Source organism: Cnephaeus nilssonii (assembly GCF_951640355.1).
Source record: "Cnephaeus nilssonii genome assembly, chromosome: 4".
NCBI lineage: Eukaryota > Metazoa > Chordata > Mammalia > Chiroptera > Vespertilionidae > Cnephaeus > Cnephaeus nilssonii.
In genome coordinates this window covers 69,943,038-69,965,714 of record NC_137075.1, presented here as the reverse complement: position 1 = coordinate 69,965,714, position 22,677 = coordinate 69,943,038, and the positions used below count along the sequence as shown (strand labels likewise).

Below are 22,677 nucleotides of genomic sequence, written 5' to 3'. Positions count from 1 at the left end.
TCTTTATGGAGCTTGCTCTGCTGCACTGCCTATTGTTAAATGTCTAAAAGACATTTTATATACGGCATATATTTTGTTGTCTCAGGTGAGAGGTTAAAACTGGCCCCTATGACTCCATCATTGTGGGACTTATGTTGTTTTTTCCCACAATGTTTTTTCATTATGTTTCATTTGGGTTCTTAATTAGAATTGATGGGGAAATGTGACATTTACATTATTGAGTTTTTCTTCTAGGAACATGGTATTTCAATTTACTTAGGTCTTCTTTTTAGTTTCTCCAGTGAGTTTTATGATCTTCCACATTCATACTGGAGTCGCATTTAAAGGCCCCAGTATACTTCGCTCTGATAGCATCTTATTTAGACCCTGCTGCAGCAGCAACGTGGGGTCACGAAAGGGGAACCTGGCTTCTGCTCAATCGTGTGGATCCTAGACCCACCCTCTTCCTCCCACCTGCAGATCAGAAGAAGAAGGGACCTGTTACCAGATCTCCTGCTGGCTTAGTTCCTGATCACTCTTTCAGGATGGCAGAGCAGGGCTTCGGGCTTCGGACTGGGGTCTGGAGTCTGGATGAGAAAACACTAGGAGCAGCCACCATAGAACCCCACGGTGATAGCAATTGACATGGAGCTTTTTCATTTTGGCATGGCTTGCCTGAGGCTTTTCTTCTGTTATTTATAGATGGGCATGGATGAACTCTGAGAAGTAAACCCCAAAGATTGAACTACTGGTCTATTGGGGGTGCCTTCATCTCTGTCTGGTTGTGGGGTGCTTCCACCTACCTTATTTATGCTCTGGGTCTCTTCTTTAAGAGACGGTTACTGATGCACAGAAAGCATGATCTCTAATAATCCTTCTGGGACAAACAGGCATTTGTGAGCTAGTTAGAGAAGTTGGGGATGTGTGTTCTAAATATCAAACAGCGAATTTAGAAGCAAACTTGGAACATAAGCCCTTCCTACGTCGGGAACTCTCTGTTGTTGTTGTTTTTTTTATCACTCCCTCATGAAATGCCCATGTTTTGAAGGAAGAGAAAAAAAGTCTTTTTTTTTCTGGAGAGACCTTGGCCTAGTCCACACCCATTGCCGCCTCACTGGGGCTGTCGCAACGTGAACACTGGCAAAGCAGCCAAAATCAGTGCGTCTAGCAAGCACTGATTGAAATCCATCTCTTGCCATAAGGACAGTAATAAACAGAAGACACCTTAACTGCTACAGTTCACACCAGATGGGCAAGCACACATCCTAAGTAATGAGTTGGTTACTTACAGCTGTGCCATGTGTATAGGTCTTCAATTAATCTCTTGAGCGTGTATAAATCCATCACCTACAATGGCTCAAACTTTCTGAGCAGAACTTTTCAGAGGTCAGGCTCCTCCCTTAATTCAAAATACAGCTCTTAAGAATCAAGGGGCGGGTGAAATATAGCTTATTTTCATTATACCTCTGTGTGTGGATCAACTTGTATGAAGCATCAGAGCAATGATGAGGCAAATAAAAGTAACCGAGATTTTAAAGAAGTTGACTATACTCATGTGAATACCCCTCCCTTTTTACTCCTCTAAACAATCATATGTATGTAACACCCAAGTCTCTAACATGTGGGTGTTTTGGAATTTTTGAAACAGTGAGCCTAGTGCCTCACTTGAACACTGATCCACTCTCTGACAGATATATTGGGGGGAAAAACAACATTAGTCCCACAAAATGCAATGTTCTCTGACGCTCTGGAGACACATACCATCCCAAGTATGCATCATGCTAGTTCAGGAGCTGATAACCTGTATTGCTTGGGTACACCTATGATCAATGGTTTGCAACCCTGAGGCATATTAGCATCACGTGTAACACTTTTATAGTACCATGCCCACCCCAGACCAAATAAATCAGAAGCTCTGTTCTAGGCCCCAGGCATTGCTGTTTATGCTCTCCAGGTCATTCTAATGTACAGCCAGGGTTGAGAACCACTGCTAGAGTGGTGGTAGCTATTGTGCCAATATTCAAAATATTCATGTAGGGTAGATTTTAATTTGTGCTTTAAAGCAGTAACTCTTTATTCTTCCCAAGGACATTTCCAAGTAGGGTAAAACTGCCCATGTCTCTAATATTTAGCTTAGGAGGTTAACAATCGTGTGTGTGTGTGTGTGTGTGTGTGTGTGTGTGTGTGTGTGTGTGGTAGTCCTGTAATTCTGCTTCCTATATAGCTTTTGAATTTTCCCCTTTTTCCCTGTTGCCACATCCTTAGTTCAGATCTTCATCATCTCTAGTCTTGCTGTCCCTTCCCCACCTTTGGCTAGCACTGCTCCCAGTATTTCTCTTAAGCCCGACACATCTTTCCTCTCACACCCTCTTAATGGATCCTCCCGTCCAGAAAAACCTGTGTCCTCATCTGGGGGCACAAGGCCTTTCATGATGAGGCTGGAGAGAGTCTCATCAAGTCACAGGTCCCTTGTGGGTCCTCGCAAATCCCTTAATGAGCAGTTGTGGCCAGCTTCTGAGCCTTTGCCTGGACAGCTGGTACCTTACCCCATCCTGCCAGAAGTCCCCGTTCAAGGCTCTTCTTCCAAGTAAAACCTTCTCTGATCCTCCCACTCCTGTTCCCACTCCCTACATCTTCACTGCCTGTGCTAATACCTATATAGCCTTGAGTGTGTCTGCCAGAGTGAGTGGGTGCTAAAAAAAAAATAGTGCATGAACAGACATTTCATTTATCACACCATCAAAATTTTAAGTCTGTCTTCCTCATTAGATTCAAAGTTTTCTCTAGAGCCATGGGTAACATGGTACGTAATACAAAAAGCAAAGCTTTTGGAGACAAGTTTGGGTTAAAAACTCTGCTCTATCATTTACTAGCTGTAGGATCTTGGACAATTTTAAGTTTCCTCAGTTACAAAATGGGAGTGACACCTCCTCAAAGGGTTGTGAGGATTAGACATGATGTGTGTAATATCAGACACATAGTAGGCAAACAGCTATTTTCTCCCCTTGCCTCCAATTTACCAAATACTCTGCAAAATTCATAACACTGCACTAGAAAGCTTGTGTTTTGGATTTTATGCTTCCAGGTGACCCAATGTCTCAATTCTATACAAGTTCAATGTTCGTCAGATTTGAAAACCTTCCTTTTTCCCACTGTAGTCATCTGGGGCATATTATACCTATTATTTTATTCAATCCTCAACAGTTCTTTGAATTATTATTCCCTTTTTTTTTTTTTTTGTAGCCAAGAAAACAGGAGCAAAAATAAGGTAATGGATTTTCTTTTAGGAGGGCTAGGGCATTTCAGAATCCTGTCCATGGACTCGAAGTTCTGGGTTCTGTCCTTTATGCCCATTGCCCTCACACTCAGTCTTATGAATGCTTGCTTTTAAATGCAACCACTGCCCAGCTTGTGCAGCTAAGTGGCTGAATGTCGATCCATATACCAAGAGGTCATTGGTTCGATTCCGGTCAGGGCATGTGCCCAGGTTGCAGGCTCAATCCCCACTGAGCATGCAGGGGCATGCAGGCGGCAGCCAATCGATGTTGATGCCTCTCTCTCGATATTCCTATCTCCCTCTCCTTTCCTCTCTAAAGCCAATAAAAACATATTTTAGAAATAACTAGGTAAATGCAACCACTAAGCTTTTTGCAATTAAAACCAACACTCCAATGATGATTGTTTTAAGGGCAAAAGTTATAGTAGTTAATTTTTAAAAAAATAAAAAAATATATTTGAAGAAGAGTTTTTTTCAGCCCCATAATTTGGAAGTGAATAGTGGCTGTCACAGCCGCCCTGACTGGACTCCGCCGCTTGGAGCCTTGGTTCCTTCACCTCTGACTTAAGAACAACGATAGTACCTGCCTTCTGCGAATACGAGGACTAAACGCGCTAACAAGTGCACTTCCAGCGCAGGCGGAGCAGGTCAGGCACAGGGCAGGGCTCGGCATCTATCTCGCGGGAACGTGAGGTTGTCCTTTAACGTGCTCTATCACAGGAAAGAAGACACAAAGGAAACATTCACTCTTAAACACCTTTTGCTTAGTTGAGAACTCTAATAACACAAAAAGCACCCAAAGACAAATAAAAAGTAACTTTATTGACTGTTGATCTTACCATGAAATGCCTATAAGAATAATTACAAAATAATGCAGTTTGTTCTTTACACACTTTTGGTATCATCCTGCTATGTCGATCCTTTCACAGAAAGGATTCTTTACAGTTTGTGTAGATAGAAAGCTCACTGTTGCAAATACAAATGTAGAAGCAGTGCATACCAAATCGGTACACTAACTTAGCATGGACATTAACAAATGCAGAATAAATAACAGCTTTATACTTTTTTTTATTTTTAAAACAATTTCCAAATACAAAAATGTAGGTATTCAAAATGGATTTTCATATACATATATATAATTCTACTGCAAACAGTGGGTCACAAAACAAAAGTGTCCTCAGCATGTTTCATTCTTGAAAACCCACAAGACGACGCATCAATCCAATTAGAAAGAAGGTGTGCAAAACCACCAACTGTGCTGGCAGAACCCTGAAGACGTGGCTCAGGTGGAAGTTGAGAGAAAATAAAGTAAAAAGCGCTACCTAGTAAATACATTTATGTTTTTTTTCTTGATCTTTGCAAGAAACACTGAGAGCTGAGGAAACACGGCACGTTGTGACCGGGGCTCTTTCCAGTCCAACTTCCCCAGGACCTGTCCCTTCAGCATCTACAGGAAACGGTGAATTCGTGATGATGGCTAAGAAAAACAGTCACTTAGATGATCCTTTTGCACTTTCACCCTTTTATACAGAGGCTGAGATACTTTTATACATTCTGATATCTGAAACTTTGGTTCTTTCAAAACATTGGATAAAAGTACAATGATTCCATGTCTATAGAACTCTACAGAATTTTTTTTCCTTTTAAAGTGTCAAGTTAGACTGACTTGACCAGGCTTGTGTGCACACGGCCCTGCCAAGCCTGCGTGGGCATGCGGGGCACCGCGCAGGTGGAGTGTGCTCCCGTGTGTGTCTGTAATACTGACTCCCATCCATGGGTAACACTGCGTGTTCTGCCGTCTCCTAAATCTATATCTTTGTTACCTGAAAACTTAACTTTGTATAAAAATATGACTGTTTCTTTAGAAAATAATAGTGTTGCTTCTTTTTTTTTTTTAATAAAACCTGGTAGGTAGAAAAATGGTATATCAAAATATGGTAAACAAATGCTTAAATATGAAATCATTTAAAACATCTCATAGAAAGACACTGTGCTAAAGTTCTCTCGTAAAGAGCGAGCAAGGCCATTACATCTAAAGGCTGACGAGTTCATTCCCCGGACTTGGTTTCCTTCTAAATCCTAAGAGCAGTGACAGAAACTGTCTTTAAAATGGCCCTTTCTCAAACACTAACATTTTCTGGATGCTTTTATGTCAAAATAAAAAAGACATCCTCTGGATCCATGGTTTTCAGCTCTGCTGATACCGGCTCCATTTGGAGAACTTTACAGGAAAAGGCAGTCCGCCTGGGTCTAATTAAATTCACTGGAGGTGGGACCCAGACATTTTTTTTAAAACCTCTCCAAATAATTCTATTATGCAACCAGGGTTGAGAATCACAGCAAAAGACACATGAGAAATAGTCATTTTAAACTATATGAATCAACTGATTGTCTGTAGGTATCATTCATTCAATGACGCATCCTCCCTATTCAACAAGACCGGCCACGTACATAAGACAGTCACGGAAGCTTTACACACGTATAAACACGCACTATCTCATGTATTTATATATGTATAATAACATCTGGGGAGAGTTAGGGTATTTCTGGTTAAGCAGAAACTAGCATTACCATAATTTGTTCTTGATTTATTTGAAAAACAAACACTAAGCACGAACATTTTCTAAGACATTTCCATCGTTTTAACAGAAAACAGTGTTGGAAACTCTACAAAATACATTGTGACATGAACACAGTTGCTCTATTCCTTTCTGGAAGAGCAGGGGGAGGATGTGGCACTGGGCACGGAGGAGTCACAGGTGCCGCATGCAGCATGGGGTCTTCGGTTACTGCTTCGCTCACGCCTGCCGGTCCTCCCTTGGGCTGCACTTCCGTCAGGTACATCTCTTTGGCTTGCTAGACGCACTGATTCTGACTGCTTCGCCAGTGTTCACGCTGGGACAGCCCCAGTGAGGCGGCAATGGGTGTGGGCTAGGCCACGGTCTCTCCAGAAAAAGGAGACTCTTTTCTCCTCCCTCAAAACATGGGCATTTCATGAGGGAGTGATAAAAAAAAATATACAGGCACACACACCTCACATCATCCCCATGATAAAAACCATGATGTTATTACGTGTGATTGGACTAAAAGAACAGAACGATGAGCACACACACCACGGTTCCATGTTCTGAAGGCTCGGTAACCAGTAAAGCACATTTCCTCCCACAGGGTCATGAACTCCAGGCACTTGTCTTGCTGTACATTCTCTTTCACGTCTGTGTAATACTTAAAGTGCAATTGTCCCAAGGCTTTGTTTCCGTCGCAAATATAAAGAAAGAGCTGTGTTTTGGGTGAGGGACATATGGCACGAGAAATAAGAAAGAACTCATGGCTTTCACGCCCCAGGGGAACAGCGGGCTGCCTGCCGGAGAGCTGCACGCAGACGTACTTTATACAACAAACTCCGGAACTTCATCGTGAGTGAGGTCCAGGGAAAAGTACTTGCTGGTTCTTTTGACTGGGAAAGCGTCCTGGATGTTGACACACTGCTGAGCCAGGCAGCTGCTGCAGTAGAGGCCCTCCGCGTCCAGTTCGTGGCCACAGCCAAAGGTGTAGCTCTGAGCGGTGTCTTGACACAGACCGGCGATGCGCAAGAAGTCCTTCTGGTAAAGTCTGATGTCGTCGAGGCTCAAGCTATGCCGATCCGTGGAAGTCTTTGGTTTTCGACATATAGTCTGCAAAACAAGGGAAGTCTGAAACAACTTGAAGAGGACAGGCTCAAGGTAAAGGTTAGCAATACCAGGATTCACCTTGTTTTAAAGAGAGAGGTGGCGAAACTACATAAAGGGTTAAGGAACCCGCCGAAACCGGTTTGGCTCAGTGGATAGAGCGTCGGTCTGCGGACTGAAGGGTCCCAGGTTCGATTCTGGTCAAGGGCATGTACATTGGTTGCGGGCACATCCCCGGTGGGGGGTGTGCAGGAGGCAGCTAGTCGATGTTTCTCTCTCATCGATGTTTCTAGCTCTCTATCCCTCTCCCTTCCTCTCTGTAAAAAATCAATAAAAAAAAAAAAAGGGTTAAGGAACCCCCTGTAAGTCAGAGAGGTTTCTAATCTGAAACACCCGAACCCCTGAGAAGAAAAATATCAGCACCACCAATAACAGGAATAGCAGCTAACGTGTACTGAGCCTTTATTACGTGGTGGTAGGCCCTGATATAAACACGCTACGTGTATTATCAACTCAATCTTCCTATGAGCCGAGCCCTATGAGGCGGGTGCTATTATTCTCCCCATTTTACTAATGAATAATCCAAGGCATAGAGAAGTAAATGCAACACGAATCCAACTCTCTCGAGCATCTCAGAAATCAAGCAATTGTCTTAAAATAAGGCTGTATAGGTAAAGAGGCTGTTTCTTTGGAATACGGCAGTTCAGTGTGGCAATGCTTTCATGCTGAGGTCTGTTATTATGTTAATAGGAAATGGAAAAACAAATTAATTGTTTCTCCAGAAACAAAGATTGGAGAACTGTTTTTTAAAAAAGCCAGAATTCTTGGGGTGGAAGAATAACCTGGTGCAGAGAAGGCTGGGAGGCAGGTGCCAGGCCTGAGAGGCAGCTCTTGAACGCCCCAAGGGGCTGTGTTCTGCCAAAGGCTTCACACAGCGGGTTACAGACTTCTGGAGCTCATTATCCCAAGAGGTGGTACTGGCTGAACATATAAATAGTTTGAAAAATGGCTCAGATAATTACATAAATGGAAGATACTAAATGGGTTATTAATGGAAACGAGGCATTATTATCTCTCGCTTATGCTGCGGAACACCACAAAGGCCAACAATGCTGTTAGAATTAAGAGGCAAAAGTACCAGGAGGAGAGAAGAGGGTCCGAGCCCAACAATATTTTACCAGAAAGTGTCACCTTGGAGCACTCCCTGGAGATGACCATCCCTTGTACTCATGTCCTCCCAGGCGCCCATGTGCTTTCACACGGAGAATTTCGTAGGTCATCCCCACAAATCCTCAAGGCAGGCACAGGAATGCTCTCCCCACTTCCTAGGTGAGGACTCTGATCCTTAGCTGTGCCCCACAAACATTTATGTACAATAAGAGCTAACACTTAGTGGCCTAGCAGGGTGCAAACCCAGGCAGTCTGACCCTGGAGTTCATTCCTCCTAATCATGCGAAAAAATTACGCAGTAGAGCTTTCAGAAAAATATTTGTTCTTAAATATGTTTTCATTGATTTCAGAGAGAGGGAGAGAGAGACGGAAACACCAACGATGAGAGAGAATAACTGATCGGGTGCTTCCTACATGCTCCCTACTGGGGATCGAGCCCACAACTCAGGCCTGTGCCCTGCTGGGGAATCGAACTGTGACCTCCTGGTTCATGGGTTGATGCTCAACCACTGAACCACACTGGCTGGGCTCAGAAAAATATTTAATAAAATGTCATTTCACATTATGACTACATAAATGAAAGAAGAAAGGGCAAATAAGAAAAAAAAAAAAGAGAGAGAGAGAGAGAAAAAGGCAATAGGCAAAAATTACCAGAATGCAGGAAAAAAAAAATGAAATAAAAGAAATACACAGAAGAAAAAAAAAGAGAGAACCCAAGAAAGAGACATGTAAGGAGAGATAGCAAGCATGCAGAAAATAGAGGTCAATATGAGTTGTACATTTTATCCAAATACTGCAACCGTGAGTTTTAGAGTATGATTAGGTTATCATTAGTATGAGTAGGTTATCAAATATCCTCCCTTAGTATACTTCGAAAGTTTACTCTGAACAGGAGAATCAGAGTGTGGAGAAACACCTCTACCCAGCACACCTGACCCGATGTTGTGGTCCATCAACACATATACACACAGTCAGCCTGAGGTCTGGACACCTGGAGTGTGACACAAGGTGCATAATTTATCCAAAGCCAAACCCACTCCAAGATAAATGGGACAAGCAAATAAATTGGAAGTCAGTTCAGAATGAAACCATAATGCATGTATCTGGTAAGAATCATTTCCTCAGGATTTTTAATTTTCGCCTCTCTATATAAATCTGCATGCTGACTTGCTATTTAAAGTGTTCAGTTCCCTCCATACCTGTGGAAGAGAATCGGTGCTCTGGCCACGAAGTTTGACAACTGTTTCGGAGGAGCTGGAGGTGGAAGAACCGATTTCTTTCACAATCAACCCTAAAGTAAAACAGAGAAAAAAAAGCAATGAAGATTTCACATTATTCAGACCTCTTGCCACAGATACTGCTGCTACTGAAAAAGGAAGATCAAATATTAACCATTATCGGAAAAATTTCACAGTGATTCTTTGGTAGGAGACAACCAGGATGGAACCCATTTTATCCTCTATCTTATAGGAAATTGGGGTGAGGGGTGGGTTGAGATGAATGTGGGGTTTGAGTATAGGAAGAAATTTAGAGCCTGAATTTTCTGAAATAAACTTCTAACGAAGCTATCTATGATGAAGTTAGTAGTAAAAACAAAGACCGCAGGATAAAGGAGTGTCTTTTCTAGGTCTCCTGCAATCTTCCCACTTTCCACATAACACCAGCTTGGAGCTTAATCCCACCTGGACAGTGACTTCTCGGTTTGGTCCACTTGGATGTGCAGTGGGTAAGTGGGAGGGCTCTGGCCTCTGGAGTCACACAGATCTGGGTTGATCCTTGGCCCAGACAAGTAATCAGCTATGTGTCCTGGCCAGTTACCTAACCACCCTGAGTCTCATATACAGGGGGCTGACAGCAGCACCTACCAATAGAGCAGGCGTCCTCAAACTATGGCCCGCGGGCCACATGCGGGTGTTTTTGCCGTTTTGTTTTTTTACTTCAAAATAAGATATGTGCAGTGTGCATAGGAATTTGTTCATAGTTTTTTTTAAACCATAGTCCGGCCCTCCATCGGTCTGAGGGACAGTGAACTGGCCCCCTGTTTAAAAAGTTTGAGGACTGGATGAGGCTGGATCCCGGGTCCGGGTGAGGCCGCGCGCACCTGGGTCCGGGTGAGGCCACGCACCCCGGGGCCCAGGTGATGCTGGGTCCCGGGACCGGGTGAGGCCGCGCGCCACTGAGTTCGGGTGAGGTCATGCCCCTGGGTCCGGGCGAGACCAAACCAGAGGGAGTCGGACCTGCATTACCACCATTTGTCCACCATCCAGAGCTGAGGGGTCAGTGCCGACATGTACACATAAGGAACTGGTGGACATTGAAATTGGGTCTCAAAAGAACTGTTGGTCCAGAAAGAAACTCACTACAGACTGATTAATTTGCCTGTCAGCATAACTATTATTGCTCGTCTCACATTCAGTTTTTATAAGTATATTTCTAGTAACACATGATCTCACTCATCTAGGAGAAATGATGAACAACATAGACTGATGAACAAGAACAGACCCAGAAACAAGGAGGCATCGATCGGACTGTCGGGCCTCAGAGGGAGGGTAGAGGAGGGTTGGGGTAGGGGGGAGAGATCAACCAAAGGACTTGTGTGCATGCATACGAGCCTAGCCAATGGTTAAGGACAACAGTGGGGTGAGGACATCCGTGGGGAGGGGTGTGGGATGGGAATGGGGGGATGAGGACAAATATGTGATACCTTAATCAATAAAGAAATTTAAAATAAATAAATAAATAAATAAAAAGTTTGAGGACCCCTGCAATAGAGTTTTATGATGATTAAAGAGCATGTGCATGAAAAGCACGAAGTAGCGGGCCTGCACACGAAACACGCTCTTCTTAACTGACAGGGACACTGTGGCCCATACCTCCTGCAGCCAATCCTCGTCAATGGTAAGAACCTGAAATGGGAGGCCACAGGGAAGATCAGCAGGGTCCCTAGTCACCCCAGTGCTCAGGGGCAACCTGCTGATACTTAGAAACACAAATCCAGGGCTGACACTTCCTTATGAGACGGCGGCATGTGAGTGAAGCATCCCCAAGAAATGTTTCAGAAGGTAAAACTGCCAACAAGAGCTGGAGATGTATGGGAAGATCACTGACATTTTTCTTGCAAACAGGTGAAGCAAGTGAGTAGGTCAAGTCCTTAAGGCCAAATAATTTAAGTACCTTCCCACCTTATTAAAAACAAAACAAAACTGTAATGTGATTCTCATTTAGCCACTGCTAGTAACCTATAGAAATAACTTTCTGTGTTAAATGCTTCCCTTGTACCCACTCCCCACAAGCACTTTCGTGTACATTGTTTCATGCACACACATGCACACACGCACAGTGAGTGCGAGTGTGCTGTCTGTGCACCTATAATGTGCATATAATTATGAGTTTATATTTAATACACATTGAAATGTTACTTGTAAGAAAAACTCAACCCAATAAAACAAATGGGCAGAAAGGGAGGAAAGCTGGGGGTAAGAACTAAGCTAAGCATGCCCAGAGCACCGGCCTGCTGATCTTTGTTGTTCAGGCAGAGGATCCTGCCACCACCGCAGGTCTATTCCTGGCAGAGCACCTGAAGGCAGGGTGCAGCTAGGCCAGCCAGTGGGATTCTCCCATATGGTCCCTCGCGCTCTTGTAGAGTGAGTGGCAGGGTGGGGGGGGCTGTGCTGGCCTTATTCATCTAATTCCCTGCCCATGCACATGGGAGAGGCTCAGCATCGGGGACTGTGGGTCTTTTTTTTTTTTTAAATATATTTTTACTGATTTCAGAGAGGAAGGGAGAGGGAGAGAGAAATAGAAACATTAATGGTGAGAGAGAATCATTGATTGGCTGTCTTCTGCATGACCCACACTGGGGACCGAGCCCGCAACCCAGGCATGTGCCCTTGACCAGAATTGAACCCGGGACCTTTCAGTTCACAGGCCGATGCTCTATCCACTGAGTCACACCAGCTAGGGCGGGACTGTGGGTCTTGACAGGGCAACGGCAGTCACTCCAACCCTAACAGGGTAGCTCACTCAATCAAAGCTTTGAGCGGCATAACAATAAGTGTCCAGGCCACTTGGACAGTACTTGTACTAAGGCATCTTTCTCTAAAGAACAGAGATTAATTCATGACATGTGAAAAAAACGGAAGGTAACTGAGGTTTAAAAACAAAACCCATACGGCTAAGGGGAACTCCCCGGGAGAGCTCACCAGAGTGTCCATTGAGCTTCCGTGACAGGAGCATGTCCTCCGTGATATAGATGCACATGTCCGGGCTGACCTCCAGGGAGTCTTCATTCAGCTGCTCCAGGTCCCTGGGGTCATCAACCAACATCTCTATTTCTGACACAGAAAAAGGAAAAGACATGTAGCGGCATAAAGGGAAATGATCACCATAATGCATAGCCACATTCTGAGGGAGGCTATATAATCTACACTAATAAAAGAGAAAGATGCAAATTGACTGTACCTTCACGACGCCCACCAGCCAATCAGGAGTGAGTATGCAAATTAACCCAACGAAGATGGCGGGTTAATTTGCATACACAGGCGCCAAGTGGCCATGGCAATGACGCAGGCGTTCCGCACTGCCCCAGCTGCTCCGGGCCTCTGGGCAGCGTGGGAAGGCAGAAAGGCGGCTCTGGGCCAGAGCGAAGGTAGTGCTGGCAGCCAGGGGAAGGAAGGCCCATTCTTGCACAAATCTTCGTGCATTGGGCCTCTAGTTATTCATATTTGAAAATAAGTTGGCTTATGAGGCTTTACAGCAGTCCACTCTTGGGTCAATTCTCAACCAGATACTATTTATTCTCTTTCTCACAAGACTGCTGTGTTCTCCACAGGTCTTCCAACACCATGATTTGTCAATGGTTGTTTACTCTTTAAGAAAGAAGAAAAGCTATCCTGCCATGCTTCAGTCACGGGCAAACGGAGACCGATGGGTCATTTGGCTAATGCCAAAGCAGACTGTTGACACAGAGAGAATGAGTAGTTCATGGAGCTCCCCACTGCCCACAGCTGCCTAGTCTCAGGGAAGTTAGTGACTCAGTTTGGTTACTACATGAATTCGATAGTAACCAAACATGTTCTGCAGCTTTCCTTAATGGAGTCAGTATCTCTTCCCCAAACCTGAATGCTATAGCATTTATTTGAGGCAGAAAAATAATTAAAAAGATGTAAACAGATGCTAAGTTTGGCTGATGTAGGCTGTCCAGCTTTATCTTATTTCCTCACCACAGAGTTCAGTGGCCAGGTGCTGTGTTTCTTTTATACTCCCTAGCGTTCTGGTGATATGAGGAGTATTTAAGAAATACTAATTAATCAAATGGCCTGGACTCAAAATTCTTTTTTTCTTTTTTTGGAAAGTTCAAGACATTTATGTCACTATCATTGAATCCAATCTGTTGTCCTAACCAATGATTATTTCATGTGGAAATCAGAAATGCAGACCCAAGGGCTGTGGGACTAACTTTTCCACATAAAATCCTAAAACTTAGAATCTACAACCACCCAACCCTGTGGTGGCAAAGGTTCCTGACTAGAGGGATGTTTTGTTCACAAACAACCCAATCAAGTCATTGGGGAAGGTGGCATGACACTTCTCTATTTTACTACTTCTTAGTTGTTCTGCAGGTATCACTTCTGTAGAACTAATACCTGAAAAACAACTAGGAGAGAAAAAGAAATGAGCCATAAGGATGGGGGCTGTCCTGTCGGCTTGGAGGGCCTGGGGGAAAGGTTACCATCGTCCTGCGAGTCCTCTTCCAGCCGGTCCTTGCCGCCGCTCTCCACCCCTGAGGTGTGGGAGCTGCCGTGGCTGGTCATCGAGCTGCAGGTCTTCAGCTTGCGGTGGATGGCGCTGCCGGAGTAGCTGTCCTCCGGCCCCGGGTCCCGAGGCTTGGTGTCCGCCTCGATGCCCGAGGTGTGGGAACTGCTGTGGCTGGCGGTGGAGTGACGAGACAGGCGCTTATGCTTCATGCTGCCCGCACTGCTCCCGCTGGCCCGGGACCGCTTTTCCAGCTGGTCCATGTCAAGGTCCAGGTTGTCACTGATGTAAGATTCCCGGTACTGCTTCTTCTCTGTGTGGGAAGAAACAACTGATGGTCATTACACTCAACCATGGGGAGCTTAAGTGAGTCAGTCATCAGGCCAAGATCAAGTACAAGTTCACTCTCAGAATCTTCTGACAGGCTCTCCACCTAAGAACACTGCCAAGTGAATAAAAGCCAGGACGACACATTTGAGGGGAGCGCTTAAACTACTCAGGGTTTTAGAGCTTCAAACACCAGAGAAGGCCGCTCCGTGACCGACCACCTCGTGTCAGCAAACTGCCATTGGTCCCACAGTGAAATAAGTTCAGTAATTGAGAATCAACATTTAGAAAGTGTTTGAGCAATCTGACATTGTCAGGGCAGCCACCACGGTGATTTTTGTACTTTGCAGAAGTATCAGTCCACCGTGGATTAGAAATTTAAAAAACCTGGTCCTTCCCCACAGGTAATTTCAGAAGCACTACTATAGGAGACTGTTGAATAAACGTAATTATGCTAATTGCCACTCATTTCATTTGTTCATTTGGTCCACTGTTTGTTTAGCTCTAACTTGTTGAATACAATTTAAAATAAAACGGTTCTTCTGAGAATTTCTTTCAGGTAATTCTAAAATTTAGGTTTACATTAGCGAAGACTGCTTTTCTCCATCTAGGCTGAATTAGTGAGACTTTCTCATCTAGTTAGAAAACGCAATAATCACGACTGGTGTGTCACATGGCCTCTGATGGGTAAAAATGTTCCTGAACGTGTCAGAGCTGTTCTTTAATGCAGAGACACATCACTGCAAGTCCCTGTCATCAAGTGCTAAACCAGCCAGTACATCTAAGCACAAGGTTACAGCTGAGGTGCAGGGGCACACCGGACACAAAAATGTTATTTTTGTGCTTCACGTCAGAAATTTAAAACAAAAAGATAGTTTAGCTTCCTTGTATTTTTAATACGGATGAGAAATGACACATTAGAACAATGCTAACAATGGAGAGTGCATTTGGGAAACATTAAGTTGATATTATCTCAGAAGCTGCTAACAAGGAGACTAATTGGGTCCTCAGGGGGCTGATCACGGATTTAATTGTCTTGTTTCTTGGTTAAGTAAAAACACTCACACCACTGATGTCTGGTTCCAGCTCTGAAGTATCGTCGCCACAGGCTCCCGAGAGGGAATGAGCACCAGCAGAAAGAGAAGATGATGATGTGCTTTGCTGGATGCATAATGGGAAAGATGCTAGGGGAAGGCTGGGCGTGCATTTCTGGGCGCCAGCCCCTTCCTGACAATTCTAAGGAATCGGGCTGAAACACCAAGGCATGTGTGTGTGGCCACAGAGAAAGCAGAGTGGGACTGGACATCACAGCCCAACACGCACCACTGAGACAGAAGTGCATCCAACCCATTTTTTAGGGTAAGCCTGGGTTCTAACGATTCCTGCTTTCTGCAGGCAACCGGTTGACATGAAGATGAGAGCTGAAAGCGTCTGCGAAATTCTCATACAATTTCTACTTACTGTACTTTCAAAATAATAGATAGCCACGTGACCCTCGGAAGGGTGGCAAGTGAAGGCAAAAAGGTAATAAAACAAAAATAGGGAAAAAGTTCTATAGGGTATTTATTGGAGGTCTGAGGCAATTGGGAATTGTGGATCTGATCATTTAAAAACTTTTCTAGTCCGGCTGGCGTGGTTCAGTGGTTGAGGATCCACTGAACCAGGAGGTCATGGTTCGATTCCCAGTCAGGGCACATGCCCGGGTTGTGGGCTCAATCCCCGGTGTGGGGCCTGCCGGAGGCAGCTGATCAATGATTCTCTCGCATCATTGGTGTTCCTATCTCCCTCCCCCTCTCCCTTCCACTCTGAAATCAATAAAAATATATATTAAAAACTAACTAACTAAATAAATAAAAATAAAAGCTTTTCTATATCTTTGCAAATAATCTTTTTAACCTCAGCTTGCCGGTAGGTTTGGGGCCAATCCTAGTCTCCCATACTCACTAGTACACGCCCTGGGGTACAAGCAGTCGCCAGTCTGCGATCCTGCTAGGAGCCTAGGGTACATATACTTCCTATCAGAGTGCACCACGAGGCTGGCTTCTGTCTCCTTTGAAGCGAATGTTACATCACTTATACCCTCTGCAAACATTTAAGAAGCTTCACACCACTCACTTACAAACTGAGGGAAATGCTGAAGTAATGCAGAAATTTGTTCTAAGGAGTGCAAAATGCAACTTTTCGTCCCCCTAGCAATCACTGGCATCCACAGCGAAGATGGTCAACATGCCAGTGTGCTTTTATTCCCTCTGTGGGAAAAGCCCAGTGACCGCAAAGGTTTTCACGCATGATTTTAAAATAGAATGCAGTCGATGTGACTTCTGTATATATGTCTTAAGAATAAGCTCTAGCTACTGAATAAAGTTGGCTTAACATATTTCTAATGACAAAGGCACTTCCTCTCTTCTAAATACTATGGAAGAATTCTTGTGATTATTTTCTGCTATACAACACTAAAACAGTATTTCGGACAAGGTGACTCTGAATGAAATGTAATTAAGAAAAATAAGATTCTTTTTGTGCTGCTCCTTTTGCTGAGCCAATATTGAAAAAGGGCTTTAAGTGCGGGAGAGATAAGTGGATTCAGGCCAAGGCTGGTCCAGAGGAACTAGTTTCAATTTTTCCTCAGACCTGGAGGGATCTCTAAGTAGGAGAAATTAAATGTGTTTTCTTTGGAAGAAGAAGAAGAAAGACTTCCCTTCCAAATCTATCTACACTTGCCCAAATAAAAGATCCAATTTACAATTTTTCCATTCCTTCATTGCCCTGTACATGTAAGTCCGCAAATGCACCTGGTACTATGCTGGGTAGTTTACCTTAGACGGTATGGTTCATTCCCTCTTCTGGGCTCTAAAGAGCTCCCCCTACAGTCCCCTAAACAAGAATTACCTAAAAGGCTGCTGGTGGAGAGCTGGTGGAATAAATGAACTTCTCAAGGCACCAATTAGGAACGAGGCTGACTTGGCAAACAATGGGCTCTGCACCCCACTAAGTCTCCTCCCCATTCTCGCAAGTTTCATTGGCACCGTTTCCTGTCTGAATTCTCTTTAATATTCATGTCAGCATCGGAGAGATATATTTGTCATACCGATGAGTCACCTGGAGAAGAACTGGCAGCCTGGCAGCAGAGGAAGCCAATCCACCTGACACTTTTACCCGCTCTCTCCGAAGACAGGTGCAGCGTGGTGGCAGACAGTGGGAGATGATTCACTTTCTAATCGCTAATTAAATGACAGTGACATCTCCAAATGGGGTCTCGTTTAGACAGAGGCAGCTTTGGAAAGATATCAATCAGATGTGCAAACCTCTATAAGGTTTTTTGCTTGCCCAGAGAGAGCAGGTATTGCCTTGATTCTGTGGGAATGGTTGGATCTGAGAGGTCAAAATCTGTTTCAGACATGGACCTCCGATATGAATCTGCATCCTAATGATCACGCAAACCCCTAAAATCTACTAATCTAATTGCATTACCAAGAATTAGTACAACATGAATTTGCAAAATAAAATGGAAGGCATTAAAAGATAAACAAATATGCAAAGTAGCATTTTGGGGGATCAGAAGCTGGAGTGTTAAGTGGAGTAACCCCAGGGTGCCATAACTCAAGATCAAGGGTTAACCACGAGCTTACTACTGTCAAGTTGAAGCCTGCTCCTAGAGGCCCTCTCTGCCTCCCTCTTCTTCACCATGTGTCTCCTCTGGCCCAGGACTCTGGGGCTCCTAATAGACTGCTCTATTCTGTCTGTGTCTCAGCCCAGCCCCCGCAGGACTGACTGATAAACTCCTCAGATGAAAATTTCTCCCTCCTTTGTCATTCTTGCTAGGGCAGACGTGGGGGCCTCCCCGCAGTCAAGAAGAGAGACTACAGCCATTTCTGTGATCCACTTCGTTGGAAGCAACTTTCAGATTGCCCGCGGATACTAGAACCAAGGTGGATCCGTGTCTACACGGAGCTCTGAGGGGCAGATAAACCTTGGCCTGAACCTTCACATGGTGGCTTTCCACAAGCATTTTCAAGCCAAGCGTGGAATGAGTTAAAGAGACCACACAAGGGGCAGCTAAATGACGGGGATCACCTCGGCATCTGGGATGGGTACAGCTGCTGGCACCACGCTCCCCCTCTGCCTTCTGGAACAGTGCTGGGACGGAAAGAGGACGCGGCACTGAATCTGGAGAGACCTGGCCCCCACATCCCACCCCGCAGGAGCCTAAAGCCCCGTTCATGGCAGCTCTAGAGTCAGGGGCCACGGCTGCAAAGGCACCACCTGCTTCCCCATCCAGGAGCCTGCGATACCTTCGTTTTCCTCCAGCTTCCGTATGTGGCGCAGGATGGGCTGCAGGTTCATGTAGAGGCGGTGGCTGTTGCTCAGCAGCTGCAGGAGGTGCCTGGAGCGCAGGGGGCACCCCGTGTAGTATATGAGCTTCCTGGCTGAGGGCAAGCCATCTGGCAAAATCTCAAATTTCTTACCCTGGGGAGGGAAAGCATCAATCAGACTCGGGAAGCAAAGTCTCTGATTTGCCCAGGTCCCCTTCGTTGTCTACTTGGTAAGGAAAACTACAGATTCAGAACAAGATGTGCAGCAGGGCCTCGGATAACGTCGTTCCGTCACAGCGTTGATGAGATGCTATGGGAACGCAACTCTTGCTTCTGTCAATTAGCCTACCGTACAATGGGTTGTGCCGTACGTCATTTTGCTTAAAGTCGCTGTACCTGTGGATGACTTTGAGTGAGGACTTATTGTATAAAGCTCCATTCAAAATTTGCTGAGACATAAACTACTGTGTTCCCTTTCAAAACTGTCACAGACAGAGGGTTACCCAAAATTCAGGAAAGGCTCTGGCAAGGGTCTTCTGGTCACCACTGACTGGGTACGACAGCTGAGGAAGATCTTAGGTGTCTCTGGCTGGTCAGGCCATTTATACAATGGAGAAGAGACGGGCCCATCATGCAGCATCCTCAAATGCAATCCCAACACTTAACTCAGCAAACAAATTCCAGGAGCAGAATGCATTCAAATATATGTGAAACGCGTGCCGTGTACCGAACCCTGCGCTAGACAGACACTGAGGAAACAACAGTGAATGGGACAGACAAGCTCCCCACCCTCGTGGAGACACATTCTGGTGGGACAGATGGTAAATTAACACACAGAATAATTATAGCTTATGATAAATCCCGGGAAGGAAATAAATAGAATTAGGATGGTGAAAAATACTGGCTACCTTTTTAGGGTTTAAAAATATATATAAAACTTCTCTAGCTGGAAGAGACAGTGGTGGGATGGGACAAGAAAGAGAAAGAAGAGATACAAGTGTCTATCAATAGAGATATAAGGGATCACATTCTTTAAGTCTGGGATCATTAACATAAAGTTCGAAGTTGAGGGCAAGAGTCTGGCAGAGTTCCTTACAGTTCTAGAATATTTTGAATTTCTTTCACTTTCCTAATAATGAATAAAGCAGCAGAACTACAAAAAGGAGTATTCCAGACACAACGATTCTCAGCTGGAGAGGAGAAGTGAAGCAAAGAGGGAGGCATACTCTAACTTGAAGTTGGTACAAAGCAATATGGGTTTGTGTAACTCAGACAGGGATAGAATTTTTCACCTCTGGACTTCTTTAAAAGACCACCAGTGGATCCCAATGCTAGAACAGTAATAACTGATACTTAACAAGCTGTAAGCAGATGTAACTCATTAATCCTCACCATCAATCTGAACTGAAGAAACTAAGGCATAGAGAGGTTAAGCAATTTGCTCAAGGTCACACAACTAGGCAAGGGCTGGGCTGGCTGCATCTGGGAAGTCTGTCAAAGTAGATTCCTCCACAGTCACCGAAACAAATCTCTAGGAGAGGAGGACGAGGCACAAAAGTCTATAACTTCAACACGCTCCTCAGATGAGTATGACGCAAAACTAGATTCACTGAGTCCAGGACCCTTAAAACACTCAATTTCAGAAATGTATGTTATGACTACTTAGTGTGGGACATGAAAGGGGCAAGTTTGGCAATAATGCACTCATTTCAAACAGCTCAGATCCTTTCACAAAGAGCTGGAACAAAGGAGAGCCAGTGGGGAGGAGGCAGGCAGGCCGTGCTTAACATTGAGTAAAGTGAAATCAGATTGAACTGTGCCCAAGTAATTAAAGTAATGTAAAGTCAGGAACAGGTCTTTGACTCACAGGCCAGTGTGGAATCAGTGCCCAGTGCTATTTGGCAATACACCCCTTTATTTATATAGGCCATCTTCCTTAGGGGAGAGAGGCCCATGTGCACAAATCCTTATCTTCCTCCTTCCTTTGTGTATTTTTTCAGTAGCTTCTGAACAAAAGAAAATTGTGGATTTTAATGACTACTAGACAGACACACTATTAACTGTAATTCTTTGAACTCTATTCAGAAATGGAGATAGCTAGCAAAGTAAAGAAAAAGCTGGAAAAATCATGAATTTGCTCTAAGAAAAAAGGCCACCATCCTCAATATTCTAAAAATAGAGGTATTTTTCCTGTTAAGAACTATAGACCTTTCTTTATAATGATGAGTTTCAAAGAGTCAGATATTAATAGAAACATCTTTTTATATCACTCTTTATTCCTTCTTCAAAGGAAGTAACTTCCAAAGGAACTGGCCGGCCCCACACGAAGAGAACTTACCCTGTGATTATGGTTTTCTGTTTTCTAATCCCTCTGCTGTACACTTTTAAAATAATTCTACTTGATGAACTCATCTTGTACTTTTCTCACTACATTTCTTTTGCAAGTAGAGTAACTTAGGGTAGTGTGGTGAAGACCAGGCACACAAATTAAAATTAGTAATTTATTTTGCTATGAAATTCTTTAATTTTAGCTGTACTACTGATGAGTGACAAAAGGATATAAGAACTCTAATTATCTTCACTGCTGACTTCTTAAAAATATCAACTTTTGGGTCTGGGACAATATTGTCTTAAAAAACAAGAAACAACAAAATTCCAAAAACAAACAACTGAGTAATTTATTTTAGCCAGTTATTTTAAACTTACCACAAATACCAACTTTCCAACATTTGTCCAGGGGAAGTCATAAAGTAATTGTTTCTCTTCATCTATATTCTGCGGGAAGAATTATAATGCATATAGAGTTACTGATGAAACAGACAGACACTAAAATTACTCTAATTTATCTCCCAGAAAACTAAAATACATTAATTAAAATCTGAAAGAGGTCCTCATCTCTCTTTGGAGATGTGCAGACAGTAATTAAAAGATTAGTGATACGATTCAGTAGTTTCCGGTTCCTGAGTGACTGCATCATTAACTGGCCCTTTCAAGGCAATCCTTCCTCCTTTGGCCTATCCCTAAATTTAAATAAAAAGTCCGAAAGACTCAGGCATTCGGGAGATGAGACAAGGTACTCAGACTTTCATCCGTGGATATTTTGCCTACATCAAAGGAAAGATATCCTGATACTCTCCTAGCTCTCCCAGAAAGAGGCTTTTTCTCCCCCTTGTCAATGGCTGTTGCACCATCCCACCTACTTACTCAAGGGACAAGCTTTATCAGAAAATGAATATGTCATCTTTAGAACTATAAATGCTCCAGAGGACAAAAATATACTAGAGTATATTTAATGTCAATGACACACACAGGAAAAGTTATGAACGGGCCAATCTTTGGCTTTTTGTTTTCTGTTCTGGAAGGCTTGTTACTACATGGTTTGGACTGGATCCCTTTGTCTATCCCACATCGTCCACATCTGTGCACACCAACGGGAAGCAACGACCAATCCATGGCCACAAAAGGCGGGTGAAGCTATCACAGGACCACAGAGGCACACTGTCGCTGTGAGACAGAGCAGGGCCTATTGGACACTCAGTTCTCTCCTTTACTCACCTGGAAAATCTGTATTCCCCGCATGGTCAGCCCGAGGGTCAGAGAAGCTTCAATCTCCCTTTTATCCTGGGGGAATACAATTTTACGAAAAATGTCTACGTTAGAACCTTGAATATAAAATCATAGTTACATTCTGAGATGCACCAGACTTTATATGTTAAAAACTGGGTAAATCTCCCAGCTCAGAAGCTAAGATTACAGGCAAGCCTAAATACTTAAGGGTCTCTCATGAGGACAAATAATAAAGCTGTAAAAGTTTTATATCGGTTAAATTTTTTTTAAAGTACTTATTTTTTAAATGTTCAATTATTACTTACCAAAATGGTATACATTCTACCAGCTAACCCATAAACTATAAACAATAAAGTATAACTACATAAGGAAAAAAATTCTCCAATTAAGAATGTACTCAGGTGGGAAGAGATCAACCAAAGAACTTATATGCATTTATGCATAACCCATGGACACAGACAATAGTGTGGTGAAGGCCTGGGGTCAGGGGTGGGCTAGAAGGGATCAACGGGGAAAAAAGGGGACATATGAAATGCTTGCAACAATAAACACTTAAAAAAAAAAGAATGTACTTAGAACTTGGGCCACATCTTTTTAAGTGCTCATCTGTAAAAGTATATAT

General features: G+C 43.8%; 1 protein-coding gene across 4 annotated transcripts in view; it reads right to left on the bottom strand.

Moving 5' to 3' along the window:
- Window positions 1-4,057: 4,057 nt before the first annotated feature.
- The window catches only part of FRMD6 (FERM domain containing 6), an 81,410-nt gene continuing 62,790 nt past the window's right edge, over window positions 4,058-22,677 (bottom strand). For all 4 annotated transcript variants that reach the window (XM_079769426.1, XM_079769429.1, XM_079769428.1 and 1 more), the window contains exons 8-14: window positions 22,044-22,109; window positions 21,195-21,263; window positions 18,468-18,642; window positions 13,826-14,161; window positions 12,297-12,428; window positions 9,294-9,385; window positions 4,058-6,930 (exon numbers count right to left, since the gene is read on the bottom strand). In XM_079769426.1, the coding sequence (XP_079625552.1) occupies window positions 6,646-6,930; window positions 9,294-9,385; window positions 12,297-12,428; window positions 13,826-14,161; window positions 18,468-18,642; window positions 21,195-21,263; window positions 22,044-22,109 (1,155 nt within the window). In that variant the 3' untranslated portion in view covers window positions 4,058-6,645. The remainder of the gene's footprint in view (window positions 6,931-9,293; window positions 9,386-12,296; window positions 12,429-13,825; window positions 14,162-18,467; window positions 18,643-21,194; window positions 21,264-22,043; window positions 22,110-22,677) is intronic.